Source organism: Aythya fuligula, chromosome 1, assembly GCF_009819795.1.
Source record: "Aythya fuligula isolate bAytFul2 chromosome 1, bAytFul2.pri, whole genome shotgun sequence".
NCBI lineage: Eukaryota > Metazoa > Chordata > Aves > Anseriformes > Anatidae > Aythya > Aythya fuligula.
In genome coordinates, this window is record NC_045559.1 from 74,270,359 (window position 1) to 74,286,057 (window position 15,699).

General features: G+C 43.6%; 1 protein-coding gene across 1 annotated transcript in view; it reads left to right on the forward strand.

The window, feature by feature from the left end:
• The first annotated feature begins 5,610 nt into the window (after nt 1-5,610).
• The window catches only part of EFCAB6 (EF-hand calcium binding domain 6), a 79,066-nt gene continuing 68,977 nt past the window's right edge, over nt 5,611-15,699 (forward strand). The window contains 2 exon segments of the mRNA XM_032186576.1: nt 5,611-5,743; nt 8,149-8,255. Coding sequence (XP_032042467.1) covers nt 5,611-5,743; nt 8,149-8,255 — 240 coding nt within the window.

Consider the following 15,699-nt stretch of genomic DNA (forward strand, 5'->3'; position numbering starts at 1 on the left):
TTCTGTGCCAGCACTGCTCAGCAGCAGACACAACATCAAGTGCAGAGCACAGCGCTGTATGGGGTGCTGCAGAGAAAGTTAACATCTCAGCCAGACCCTGTACAAAAATGTTGGACCAGATTGATGTTTTATATAAGTGAGTGAAGTTCCCTTTGATATTCTTTTGTACGTCTTGGAATATTTTGTAATTCACTTTAAAACTCAGATCTTAGAAAAAAGTAGTTTTGCAAGTGTTTCAACACCAAGGAATTAAGAGTAAACCAAACTGTCTAGCCTCTGGAATGTCTTGAAAATGTTTCTCCGTATATTCTAAAATGTGGAAAGAAAAAGACATTTAAAATAATTTGAATGGACAATATTCAGTATAGATTAGTTGAGCTTATTTTACTGTGCTTTTTTTTTTTTTTTTTAGTAATTATTACTGTTATTCTTATTTTTATACCTTCCATTATGTGGACTGCACTGTTTGATAGTTCTTGTTCTTGATCACGTGTTATCCCAGTCACCTAAGGCATTGACATTTGCGTCATCTGAAAATGTGACACCACAGTTCTTTCAGGGTAATATTGTTGCATTTCCTTTGTGTGAAGAAATTTAGAATTGTGGGATCAAGTTGTCATTGCTCATATGCAGTATTTCATTATTTATATTTTAGTTCTATTTTTAAAAAGAGATTGTTTATCTCAGAGCAAGGAATTCAAGTGGTACAGGAAAGTCTCCTAACTTAGATACATCAGATTCATAAGAAAAACTAAACTGTTTTCTGTCTTGTGCTGATACCTGGTATCAAGCAAACTTCATTGTTCCCAGAACTGTAGAAGTTTTACAATACTAGAACTGGTAACTGTGTACCTGTATCTTAATAACTACAGGACATGTATACCTATTCAGCATTACATGCTGAAAGAGGTTGTGATTGAAATTTAAGTTAAAGATAGGCATAAATACACACAGGATAAGACTACAGCTTAATTTGAGATGCAGCATTTCTGAGAAGAAGGGAGATGACATGTATATTATTAAAATAGCACTGAATATATATCCCCATGGTCCTGGTGCACACAGGCAAGGGAGAATCTGTTTTGATGAAGGGATAAAATCAATATGATCAGTAAAGTTAATTGGAATTAGAACTGTGCAGTAATTATTACCAGCTCATATGATATAAATAGAAAGTGCTATCATGTCTCTAATATATTTGTGTGCAATTTGTCATACGATATGTGGATTGTAACGTATGTGTGACACTGACATGGTATTGAGCCTACTGTTGCTCATTCCATTTTCCATGTGTTATTCATTCCATTTTCAAAAATAACTTCATCTGACTTTCTGTGGAGACTGGATTGCCTTTTGTCTAGTTCTGGAATACGAACTTCTGATAAAGAACTGTCTATCTTCAGTTCTGTGGCCTTCACAATGTACAGAACTATCCTAAAATGCCTTTCTGTCAGCTTTGGAATGTCATGATATGTATGTCCCATACACTAGATTATGTGATCGTCCCTTAAGTGGACATCTGGACTTTTTTATTACTTCTGGATTTTTTTATTACTTTGAACTCTTACATATTGCACTTCTTAAATTGTAGATCAACGAGCAAATAATAGACTGAAAAAATTAAAGCTTTCAGTTTGGTTGACACAAGCAAAACAAGCACTGGGCATATCTTCAGAAGGACTATAAGCATTTTTTATTATATGGTTTTATGTAGATGATATATCACAATTCTTTTCCAATATAATTACATTTAAAACAAAAACAAACAAACAAATTCTTTTTATCCCTGCACTATATGATCTGTGTATGTATGTATTTGACCACAAAAGGAAAGAATTCACCTAGCAATTTATAAGAAAAGAAACCAGTTTCATACATTTCAGTAGATAATAATAAAAACTACAGCATTCAGGCTATGATTCAATAAGCCTCTTTACTACATGATTTTAAGTAATTTACTGGGCTGGAGCATTACTGAATGAAGTTTTGAACAAAGGTAGAGGAATTTGAGATTGTAGAAAGGAAAGACAGGCTGAAGAAACAAACACTTAATCACCAATATCTGGAGGCTGTCACACTGAAAGACAGACCTGTAAGAAATTTTTAAATTTATACATAAGACGTGTAACAAATGTTTATATTTATACATAACACCATGGTTGCTACTGTTTTGTTGTTGTTGGAATGAAACAGTACTTCTCCATTGACACGGTTGATGCTGTAACTGAATTAAATAATAATCTGAGCAATAAGGTTATTTTAAATAAAGTTAAATTTACTAGATAGCCAAATAAGCAAATACAAGCTACTTCATAAATACTGATGCAGTATACTTTAACTTTCCCATATTATCTAAGGTTTAAACAAAACATTTTTACTGTAACAGATCTTCATGGTTGAAACAGTTATTCTGTACAATTGTTTCTTGTGAAGTACAAGCTATCTTTCTAGCTTCAGTACCAGATTCCCTAATTTACATGTATTTACTGGGGGAGGTAGGTATATTAACAAGTTTTGTTTCCATATGATTTAATGCAGTGACAACAGTCTCTAAAGAAAATGCAAATAGCAGATACTAGTTTCAGAAGATCATTATCTCTTGATTGCAAAACTTTAAAATATTTCCCAGACCAACTGATGAAGTAAATAATTGCTCATCCTCTCTGTTATTACTGCCACTCTCGATCTCTGCGGGGGACTAGAGGGAAACAGAATTTTCTTAGGTTGACTTTTATGAACAGAAAGATATTTTTCTAGTGCTTAGCCAGGAGCTGAATCACTGAAGGAATTATTTACTCCTATTTTTTCTGTTATTGTTCCAAAGCCTTTATTCCATTCTTTTTTCTTCTTTCCTCCTATTATACTTCCTTGTTTTTTTTTAGAGAAAATTAAAAATTACCTTAAAAAAAAAAAAAGGTTTGGAACAAATTTAAAATTATAAAATGCAGTAGACCATCACAGAAAAGAGTTGGTACAAACCCATATTTAAAACTTTCCTACATAAATTAAGAATATTACTTTACATAGGAACTCATGGAAGCTATGCCTTAAATGTCACAGAATAAAATAATAATAATATCCTGATTCCCCTGCATGAGCACATACATTGCCTGTTACCTTACAGTCCAACTGCATATCTGTTGGCATGACAATGTGATGGGATTAGGAGCTGGATAAAGATTCACCCTGAAAGCTGATTCACCCTCGGTAGCCAGGTCAAGGATGCCAACAGGTCCAACATGGCAGCAGAATTGATTTAAAGGTTACATATGAAGATGCAAAGGCAGCATGAGGAAAGAAAGGCAGAGTCCACAGACAGTAGGTCTTAAATGTTTTGGATTAACAAACTACTGTCAAGAGTCAGAATTTCTCAAGGCTCCGCATGTACAGATTAGGAACAAAATGCAGCTGATAAACTCACCTGAATGGTTTGTTCAAATTGAGGTTACAAGGCACAGTTTATCAGCAAACTAAATAATCTATGCAAAGGTAATGGAAAGGTCATTGTTATAAATGAAGTCTCAACTCAATCTGAATTTAGTAATATTTGTAAAAGAAATATTTATAAAAGGTATAAAGGGCAAGTAAACAGCGCTGGGTGTGCGGGGAGTCTACGCTCCACCAACACGCACACATGAACATCAAACATTCTAAATATATAGAACATCACTTTTACATACTAAACTCGAGTGTGCCTATACAATCAGAAAAGGTAACAAACAATCCTTTAAGTTCCATGACTTACTAAACTCAAGTACGCCTGTACATATGTACAGTCTTGCATATGTACAGCAATTTGGAAGGAGAGAGGACTTTTATCTTCCTCAATTAAACTTGCAGAAGGGGCTGATAGCAGTTATTAGAGAAGAAGGAAAAAGGAGGCCCAAACAGGAACAGCCCCAGCTAGGCAAGGAGCAATGTGGCCTATGTAAGAAATTTGGGCATTGGAAAAACGAATGCCCAGAGTGGAAAAGAAATGGAAAAGGGAACCGGAGAAGGGAGGTGGTGGTCGTGCACGCAAAAGATGACTAAAGAGGACTGGGGAATCTACTCCAGAAATCTGCTGGTTATAAAAATGAAGCTGGGAAAGGAGGGAAAAGAGGTGGAACTTATGGTAGATGCAGGGGCAACATATTCAGTTTTAAATCAAGCATTAGTATCAGTGGGGAAGGATTACATTGTAGTGAAGGGGGCAACTGGCCAATCTGAAATAGCATATCTCTGCAAACCATTGAAATATAAAGATGGGAAACAGTGGGGCATTCACAATACATGCCCAACTCCCCAGAGTCACTACTATGAAGAGATTTATTTGAAAGATTACAAGTTACCATTTCATTTAAAAATGGGGAGATTATTCTGGAGGTAAATGATCAAAGATATGTGGAAGTGTTGAGTTAAATCCTAAGTCAAGTGTTTTCCAAGTATGGTCTAATATACCAGGGAAGGCAAAAAATGCAGTTAAACAGTACCCCTTGAAAAAGAAAGAGAAGGAATTAGCCCGATAATTGATTAACATGCTTAACACCAGAGCTAACTTGGTTTACCGTTTTAGACCTGAAGGATGCCTTCTTTTGCCTCCCTCTCCATAAAGCCAGTCAGAAAATCTTTGCATTTGATTAGAAAGGCCCTAAGAGTGGGCGCAAAACACAGCTCACATGGACAAGGTTGCCTCAGGGCTTTAATAACTCACCCACTTTGTTTGGAGAACAACTTGCAAAGGACTTGGAGACCTGGGAAGCCCCATCAGGAGAAGGAAGGCTGTTGTAGTATGTAGATAACCTCCTAATAGCCACCCAGACAGAAGAAGCATGTGTGGCCTGGACAATAAGCCTCCTAAACTTTCTGGGACTACAGGGGTACAGGGTATCGAAGAAGAAGGCTCAAGTGGTAAAGCAGAAGGTGACCTACCAGGGTTATGAGGTTAGTGCCAGACAATGGACCTTGGGGCAATATCATAAAAAAGCGATATGTCAAACCCTGGAAGCCAAGACAATAAAGGAACTGGGAACCTTTTTGGGAATGATGGGGTGGTGCAGACTGTGGATCTATAATTATGGATTACTTGTAAAACCACTGTATGCACTAATTGTGAATGGGAACAGGGACCTCCAATGGACAAAGGAGGCCATGAGAGCCTTTGACCAACTAAAGAAGGCTCTCATGTCAGCCCCAACTCTGGGACTTCCAGATGTGAATAAACCATTTTTCCCCTTCTCCCATGAGAAACAGGGGATTGCCCTGGGAACTAGCACAGGACCTGGGCCCATATCGAAGGGCAGTTGCTTATTTTTCTAAGCAGCTGGATGCTGCCACCAAGGAAAGGCCAGGATGCCTCAGAGCCATTGCAGCAGTGGTGCTAAGTATCCAGGAAGCATGCAAGTTCACCTTGGGACAGAAAATAACTATACTAGTGTCTCACACAGTGTCCACAGTGCTGGAAGTGAAAGGCAGTCACTGGCTTTCCCCACAAAGATTCCTGAAATCAGCAGAAACCAAGGGGAGCCAGTACACCATTACTGCCTGGAGACCTAGTCCAGCCGTCCAGATCTGAAGGACACTCCTTTCGATGATGTGGAAATATGGGAGCAGCTACGTCATCAGCAGAAAATGACATGCTGGGTATGCAGTTACCACTTGCAAAGAAGAAATGATCTGGCGGACAGAGAGGCAAAAGAACCAGCAGAAGGTGAGTTAGCAGCTGAGGAAGCCTTGATTCCAGACAGGCAAATTCCCCTTGAAGGTAAGTTTGTATATAACAAAAAGGATAGAAAATTAATCGGAAGTCAGAAGGGAAAATATAGCCAAGAGGGATGGGCTATTACCAAAGAAGGGAAGGGAAGCTAGTCATCCCTTCCAATTTATTGTGGTATAACTATCTAATTGGAAAAAATATTGCCAGGAACTTAAATGTTACCGTCACTCAAATAACTTAACAATGTGACCTTTGTCTCCAGACTAACCCCCAAAATGCCCCCAGACTAAAACTGTCAAATTGGAAAAGGCCATTGGCCCGGGCAACAATGGCAAATTGACTTGTTTGAACTTCCAAGAAAAGGGGGGGGTGTTGATATTTACTGGTGTTAACAGATACCTTTGCAGGATGGCCAGAGGCTTTCCCCACATGGACTGCCAAAGCCTGAGAGGTAACTAAGTCTCTTGTAAGAAAACTTTGAAACCACAGTGGGAAGGACTATACTAGGTGCTCCTTACAACCTCCACCTCAATTGAGATCAAGGAACAGTGTGTCTGGATTCACCATTCTCAAGTGAAGAAAGCTTTAGAAGCCCCCTGGAAAGTAACACCAGGTGACGGTGAACTGAAACTAAAGCTCGGTTGAACAAAATGAGGACATTATGGTCAGGCGTATTTAGTAATATGGTTAGCAGAAATTTAGTTAATAGGATTGTTTTATTTCTATAGCTTATAGTTGTAATCGTGATTCAAGAAGGTGCCTCTATGATAGAAAATGGTGAGTGGCCTTGGTCCGAAGCCTTAACAACAGAGGACCGAGATGGGAAAAGGCTGAAGACCAAGACCACACACTAATAATAGATGCACTCAGTATGGTTCAAGATAACGTATCTTTAGCTCTTAGTTGTATACAAGCACAGTTATGGATGCAGGCAATGGCTGCCCTGATCATTAGGGAAGGAAGTGAAGGCATTTTTAGACAGTGTATATACTCCTTCAGAGTATAGAATGTGGGCACGGATGGAGAATGGGAAATGGCAGTCTGTAAATCTAGAATCATGTGTTACATGGAGCAAGGTGTTTGTCACTTTGAAATTCATCCAAATCCTAGTCAAAAGACTGTGCTTGTATATATTGGTCAAGGCTGTGTGTGTGTGCTTAAGAACTGCTTGTGATTTTGTAGAAGTAGATAATGAGAACATAATTCTCCCTAGCAAAAAAATTAGTATTAACTTTTGTATTTGTAACTTTGTTAGAATCGTTGGGTGTGATTTTCTATATTTGGCACCAGTGGTATCCTACCAGTTGATCAAGTCTAACAACACAATATATACCTACACCTATTGGGATGACAGGAAAATGGAGAGAAGACTAATCACTGTCCATCATGATACAAAGGAAATAAGCAGAGTTTTGCAAAGAATAAAACAAGACACAAATCACAACTGGTGGGATACACTCTTTGGATGGTCGCCAACTGCAACTGGGATTTTGAACACATTGTGTCACCCAATTATTGTTTTATTGATGTTAGTTGGTATAAGTTTAATATTATCTTTTGTAATACTTGTCTGGAATTGGAAATTACTACAACGAATGTCTATGTTAGCTTCCTTGAAAAAAGTGCATGGCACTTTTGAGGGGTACATATAGAGACTGGGAAGAATAATTTTTATATTAAGTAAAAGAATATACTAGATTTTCCAGAAAAGGGGGGACTGAATCATTGGGATTACAAATTCGAAAGCAATTGATTCACTTAGACCTCCAGATAACAGGAGCCACCCCTGGTTCAGAATTTAACCAAGGGGTCAGAGATGAGGACAAAGAGATGAGATAAGGAATGTTAAACATACAAGGTCTCGAGATAACAGGAGCCTCTCAGACCCCAAGAACCAGATCAAACTAACCTTATGGCCCAGATTGTGACCAAGGCCTCAGAGGGCATGCGCAAAGAGATGAGGTGAAAAGTTCAACCCTGATGAAGACATCTTACTTCATCCCCACAACCCTCAACACCCACTACCACAAGGCACTGAGCAAGTGCAGACAAGAGGAATTTACAGAAATGACTTCTTGTAGCTAATTTTAATACTAAGCGGGGACAGGTCATGCATATGTATAGGCGTATTGGGGAACCTCATGCATATCTAACTCTTTACTGCATATAACCATGGCAAGTTGCCGTGTTAGGTGCGCATGACTTTGGTGGGACTACCCCCATGCTGCTCAGTGCTGAATATAAAAAAATTATACCTACTTTACAATCTTACTGATTGTGGAGTCAGCTTTCCGTGAGTCAGAATAGCATGTTAGAATTAGCACTGGTTTAGTAAACATTTGCCCTTTTTTATGCATGCTTTCTATGCTTTCTTTTTTTTTTTTCTTAGAAAAAAGATGGAAAAATCACAAGAAATGACCTTCATCATATTTTCCATTACTTTGTTTTTCAAGTGAAAGATAAAGACTTCCAGGAACTAATCCAGATAATTGATCTAGAACAGACTAGATACCTTGACTATTATGAATTTGTAGACTTGTCTGAAGAAAAAGAATCCATGGTAAGTGCTATTTCTTTAATGATATAACAGCTGCAGCAAAATGCTGCATTGTATTTTAGTAAAATGTTACACTCTGCATACAGTTATTGTCTATGTTAATATGTTCACATGCTTTCCAGCAATGTAAATCTTCTTCTTAATCAGTGCTTCTAGACTCTTTCTTTTGACGCATCAATTGGAAGGGAATCTCATGGTTATGAGATGTTTTTGAAAACTTATGCAGAATCACTAGCTCACATATGTTTGTACAGCAGATGAGGGACTAGTAGTACTTCTTAGCTTTCAGGTGTCAGATGTGTTTTGCTGAGATTTTGCCGTTTCTTATTTTATCTTTTATTCTTTATAATATACATCTGTACAAATTGTATGCTATATACTACACAGAGGTTGTATATATTTTCCTGGACACAGCTTTGATACCTTCTGAGTTTGCAGGCTCCTTGTGATGTTTTCCTTTAGAACCATTCACCATACATAGAGAGTATATGTTCAGAGTGTATATTCAGTATGTATGTACATAGATACCTACATACTTGTCGCGTAAATGGGTGTAGCTGATCAACTGTTATGGGCCCGATTCAGGGTACTGAACTATCACAATCACAGATTTCACCAATTTGATTTCATCAACCGTTAGGGGTCCAGTCGGATATTCACCAATAACGCATTAACCGTTAGGGGTCTGGTTGGATTCAGAACACTGAACTATCACGGTCCCGGATTCACCAATAATGTATACCCATCCTTACCCTAGTTGCACTTAATGAGAGCAATGACAATGCAATCAAGTGTGATTTATTACAGCAACAGGTACATAGGTTCTTTGGGTTGCCGACGACAGTGACTGTCTGCAAAAGCAAGCTAGCATGGACGAAATACACAGGTGTTACAGGTGCGCAGCCTGGTAATTAACACGTTGAAAGGCTCAAAGACTCTAGAAGGATTTATAACCAAATGTTCAAATCTCACCCAAAGGCGTCCCAATGGGGGACAAGAGAGGCTCAGCCCGTCGACTGGTCCCAGGAGTCAGGAGGTCCTAAGGATGTATTCTCTCGGGATGGTATCTCCCCTGACGGTGGTATCTTCCCTAACATCCCCTCTCTCTTGGGCCAATTTGTATTATTTTCTATCTTTTAGGTGGAGCTTGAGTGGCTCTAGTCAAGCATCTCTTAGTTGTGCTTGGTGAAAAGTTCTCCCGTCTCCGTTTAAAGTAATAGGCTCCGAGAAATTCAGAGCGCATGCTCAGTGAGGGGTGGTCGCACCTTGGAGGCGGGTAGCTTTTGGGATAGAGGTGTGTTTTGGTATTATACTGATATTATAATGAGCAAAAAGTACACTAGGCTACAGCATTTGTTAAAACATGACAGGTCCTCGGCGCAGGGTAGCAAAAAGTTCAGCTTATCGGTCTCGGTGTGCGCAAGAACAATTGAGTCCCCACCTGGTTACAGAGCCTCGCCGTGGTGTCTCCACTCCACTCTACGCTCCGTACTGTTCCTTAGAGCTGGCACACCAGGTTTTCCCAGCGCGATAGCCTCTAAGGTTGGAAGCCTAGGGAACTCTCAGGTAATGCAGTTATGCCCTACCCTGAAAGCCTCTTCAATGCCGTACATTTTCTTTAAAATGTGAATGTTAGTTTTATTTCCCTAGTTACTTCAGGCAATTACACCACAATACTGAATCCCGTGGTCAAAATTTCAATTCAATATGCCAGTATTCACTATTTATTCACCATTTGCCGAGGCGATCGGCTCCGGGGCAGATGCGTTCTGCAGCGGAGCGGGGGATCGGGCCAGGCAGGGCTAATTTTTCCGGCATCGCGCCTACTTGAGGGAGCCGCCAGGACCCGGCAGCCCTCGTGAGGGAGGCTGACGAGGCGAAGGCGGAGCCAGCAGCGCCCCCTCCCCAGTCGTTCAAAAGCTGCCCCTAGGGAGCACGAGCGACCAGGAGTGCGGTGAACAGGGCGGGCAAACAGGGCGTGGCGCGTCAGAAGGGAGTGGCGCGGCAGTTTGCGCAGGCAGGGCGAGCAGGAAGGGCAGAGCGTTCCCCCCGCCCACACGAACACCTCCTTAACGACAGCCGTTAGCTAGGTGATAATGGTCTCCACCAGGCACGGTGCGCTCTCCAGGAAGTCGGTACACACCCAGACCGACTACCCGTTAAAAAATGCCGCAGTTCAGGTCACTGGATGCAAGGAGTGTCTGAGCCTGTTGCTGCCATCGGCGGGAGGCAGAGAAATTGTGTGCGTGAGGTGCGAGCAGGTGGATGACCTGGTCCGCGTGGTGGCGGAGCTCAAGGAGGAGGTGGAGAGGTTGTGGGCCATCAGGGAGTGTGTGGGAGAGATAGACTTGTGGAGTAACTCCCTGCAGGGCCTCAAGGGGAGGTACTGAGGTGAGACTCCTCAAATGGGGGTGGACCCCCTGCCCTGTAGCCGTCGGGCAGAGGGAGGGGATCTGGGAGTTCAGGAGGAATGGAAACAGGTCCCTGCTCGACATCGCAGGCGATGCCCTCCCCTTCCGGCCCCGCCTTCCCAGGTGCCCTTACACAACAGGTTTGAGGCCCTGGAGCTCGACAGACCAGTAGCTGAGGAAGAGGTGGCAAGTGTTCCCAGGAGGATGCCTAGGGCGAGGAGGTCGACTCCACGCCTCAGGACTGCCTCCACCAAGAAAGACAGGAGGGTTATTGTTGTTGGAGACTCTATTCTTAGGGGAACAGAGGGCCCTATTTGTCGGCCTGACCCTACCCGTAGGGAAGTCTGCTGCCTCCCTAGGGCCAGGGTCAGGGACGTTGCCAGGAAGCTTCCCAACCTGGTACGCCCCTCTGACTATTACCCTCTTTTGATAGTCCAGGCGGACAGTGACAACATCGAAGAGAGAAGCCTGAAGGCTATCAAAAGAGACTTTAGGGGACTGGGTCGGTTAGTGGATGGAGCAGGAGTGCAGGTGGTGTTTTCATCCATCCCTACGGTGGCAGGGAGGGGTTCAGAGAGGACACGGAAAGCCCACCTGTTAAACATGTGGCTCCGGGGCTGGTGCCAATGCAGAAATCTTGGGTTTTTTGATCATGGGGCACTTTACTCAGCACCTGGCCTGATGGCCGCAGACGGGTCCCTATCTTTTAGGGGAAAAAGGATCCTGGACCAGGAGCTGGCAGGGCTCATTGAGAGGGCTTTAAACTAGGTAGGAAGGGGGGATGGGGCTGAGGCTAGGATTGTTGGGGCTGTGCCAGGGGGAACAATGGCAAGGCCGGAGGATAAGGCAATGGCCCAGCTGAAGTGCATCTACACCAATGCACGCAGCATGGGTAACAAACAGGAGGAGCTGGAAGCCATCATGCAGCAGGCAGGCTACGACTTGGTTGCCATCACGGAGACGTGGTGGGACCAGTCTCATGACTGGAGTGCTGCAATGCCTGGCTATAAGCTCTTCAGAAGGGACAGGCAGCACAGAAGGGGTGGTGGTGTGGCTCTCTATATTAGAGTCTTTCGAGGTTGTAGAACTCGAGGCTGGGAATGACAAGGTCGAGTCCCTTTGGGTTAGGATCGGCAGGGACAACAAGGCTAGTGTCCTGGTCGGGGTCTGCTATAGACCGCCGAACCAGGATGAGGAGACGGATGAGGAGTTCTACAGGCAGCTGACAGAAGTTGCGAAATCGTCAGCTCTTGTACTCGTGGGGGACTTCAACTTCCCTGACATATCCTGGAAGCACAACACAGCCCTGAGAAAGCAGTCTAGGAGGTTTCTGGAGAGCGTGGAAGATAGCTTCCTGACGCAGCTGGTTAGTGAACCTACCAGGGGAGGTGCCCCGCTAGACCTTCTCTTCACAAACAGAGAAGGACTGGTGGAGGATGTGATTGTTGGGAGCTGTCTTGGGCAGAGTGACCACGAAATGGTGGAGTTCACTATTCTTGGCGAGGCCAGGAAGGGGACCAGTAAAACCGCTGTATTGGACTTTCGGAGGGCTGACTTTGAGCTGCTCAGGACACTAGTTGGTGGAGTCCCTTGGGAGGCGGTTCTGAAGGGCAGAGGGGTCCAGGAAGGCTGGGCGCTCTTCAAGAGGGAAATCTTAATGGCGCAGGAACGGTCTGTTCCCACGTGCCCAAAGACGAGCTGGCGGGGAAGAAGACCAGCCTGGCTCAACAGAGAATTGTGGCTTGATCTTAGGAGAAAAAAGAGGGTTTATAATCTTTGGAAAGTGGGCAGGCCACTAGGGAGGACTATAAGGATGTAGCGAGGCTGTGCAGGGACAAAATTAGGAAGGCCAAAGCTCATCTGGAGCTCAATCTGGCTACTGCTGTTAAAGATAACAAAAAACGTTTCTATAAATACATCAACACAAAAAGGAGGACTAAGGAGAATCTCCATCCTTTACTGGATGCGGGGGGAAACTTAATTACAAGAGATGAGGAAAAGGCGGAGGTGCTCAGTGCCTTCTTTGCCTCAGTCTTTAGCAGCAATACCGGATGTTCTCTGGATACCCAGTACCCTGAGCTGGTGGAAGGGGATGGGGAGCAGGATGCGGCCCTCACTATCCACGAAGAAGTGGTTGGTGACCTGCTACGGCACTTGGATGTGCACAAGTCGATGGGGCCGGATGGGATCCACCCAAGGGTACTGAGAGAACTGGCAGAGGAGCTGGCCAAGCCACTATCCATCATTTATCAGCAGTCCTGGCGATTGGGGGAGGTCCCAGTTGACTGGCGGCTAGCAAATGTGACGCCCATCTACAAGAAGGGCTGGAGGGCAGACCCGGGAAACTACAGGCCTGTCAGTTTGACCTCAGTACCAGGGAAGCTCATGGAGCAGATCCTCTTGACAGTCATCACGCAGCACTTGCAGGGCAAGCAGGCGATCAGGCCCAGTCAGCATGGGTTTATGAAAGGCAGGTCCTGCTTGACAAACCTGATCTCCTTCTATGACAAAGTGACGTGCTGGGTGGACGAGGGAAAGGCTGTGGATGTGGTCTACCTTGACTTCAGCAAGGCTTTTGACACCGTCTCCCACAGCATTCTCCTCAAGAAACTGACTGCTCTTGGCTTGGACTGGCGCACGCTTCGTTGGGTTAGAAACTGGCTGGATAGCCGGTCCCAAAGAGTCGTGGTGAATGGAGTCAAGTCCAGTTGGAGGCCAGTCACTAGTGGCGTCCCCCAGGGCTCGGTGCTGGGGCCGGTCCTCTTTAATATCTTCATCAATGATCTGGACGAGTGCACTCTCAGTAAGTTCGCAGATGACACCAAGTTAGGTGCGTTTGTCGATCTGCTTGAGGGTAGGAAAGCTCTGCAGGAGGATCTGGATAGGCTGCACCGATGGGCTGAGGTCAACTGCATGAAGTTCAACAAGGCCAAGTGCCGGGTCCTGCACCTGGGGCGCAATAACCCCAAGCAGAGCTACAGGCTGGGAGAGGAATGGTTGGAGAGCTGCCTGGCAGAGAAGGACCTGGGAGTGATGGTGGATAGTCAGCTGAATATGAGCCAGCAGTGTGCTCAGGTGGCCAAGAAGGCCAACGGCATCCTGGCTTGTATCAGGAACAGTGTGACCAGCAGGGCTAGGGAGGTGATCGTCCCCCTGTACTCAGCTCTGGTGAGGCCGCACCTCAAGTACTGTGTTCAGTTTTGGGCCCCTCGCTACAAGAAGGACATGGAGATGCTTGAGCGGGTTCAGAGAAGGGCGACAAAGCTGGTGAGGGGCCTGGAGAACAAGTCCTATAAGGAGCGGCTGAGGGAGCTGGGCTTGTTCAGCCTGGAGAAGAGGAGGCTCAGGGGGCGACCTTATCGCTCTCTATAGGTACCTCAAGGGATGCTGTAGCGAGGTGGGGGTTGGTCTGTTCTCCCACGTGCCTGGTGACAGGACGAGGGGGAATGGGCTTAAGTTGAGCCAGGGGAGTTTTAGGTTAGATGTTAGGAAGAACTTCTTCACTGAAAGGGTTGTGAGGCATTGGAACAGGCTGCCCAGGGAAGTGGTTGAGTCACCATCCCTGGAAGTCTTCAAAAGACGTTTAGATGTAGAGCTTAGGAATATGGTTTAGTGGGGACTGCTAGCGTTAGGTCAGAGGTTGGACTCGATGATCTTGAGGTCTCTTCCAACCAAGAAATTCTGTGATTCTGTGATTATCTAATTTGACAGAGATTAAGCAATACTTCTTTGCCTAGCAGATTATTTTAAGACATAAGCTGCAGTTTGCAAATCTTCCTAGTATTAAGAATCTGTTGATAATTTTCAGTATCAAATCTCTTTAGGTTTGCATTAATATGCCAACTGACTTAACTCCATGTTTAGCTTTGTTTTGGGTAGTCTGAATAGTGTTTTTTACAGATACCAGAAGAGTGGAGTAGTGTCAAGAGATACTAGATGCACAAAAAGAACAGCACTGAATGGAATGCATTGCTTTGAAAGGCTTTGATCTCAGGAGTTAAACCAGGGTGAGTCCCCGCACCCTGGTAGCTCCAACAATAGCAACATTTGATGCAGCAGCTCAACTCCATTCCAGCTGGTTTTGAGTAGAATAACAGTCTGGCTGAAATTTTAGGGCAATATTTAGTAGCCTGTAAAATCAGCATGTTGGGAAAACTACAAATGCTGACATTTGTCAGCATGTATGCAGCTGACATGCAGACTGAGTTGGATTTACAAATTAAGCCAGTTAGGCTTGTAGTAGGGAGGTACAGAGATAAGTGGCCATTTTTTGTCATTTAAAATAAGCATCCCAAATGAAATAAAGGTTAGCATGGGGGAAGGCAGATAAAGGAAATGTTAAGCATCACAGATCGTTGTCACGTTGGGATGAAATACCACCTGGGATGACATAGTAGCCACACATGACCCTGGCCACTGTGATTTCACACCTGGAGAGAGATTCTGTTCTGAGGAGTAGGTCTGCTCTGGACTTTATAGCTGGTTTGTACCCAGTTATTGATGAAAAGCAGGTGCAAGTAAGCTTGAGTTTATGGGAGTCTTTACTTTTTGTCTCCTCAGTGGTGATGCCAGCTTCATCAATGTGGCTTTTCCTGTAGAAAAGGCAACTAATGGTTGTACAAATAAAAGAGGATGGCTTTTTCAATAAATCACTTCATTTTTATCATTACTTTAGGAAGTAACTCAATCAGAGTAATCTTAATAACAGCAATGGGCAGAACCTGAACCTAAAAACCATCTAGACCTCCAGACAGCCAAGACAATCTGAAGGGCATCTCGGCCTCCTTCCTTTCACCTGAAATTTTGCACAGTACAGTATTTGGACAGATCTGCAGTTATATGGAGATTTGCTGTCAAATTGTGATCCTATGTTCATTTCTTTTCAGAACCATCTGGTTTTAATGCCTTTTCACTTATAGATTGAGTACACTTTTGTTCTAACTGCTACTGCTATAGACAGATCCTAAAACCGGTGAAATAAGCCAGTTTTTGTAGTTATTTTCCCCTGTCTTCAAATTATGCCCTGAGTAAGCTGA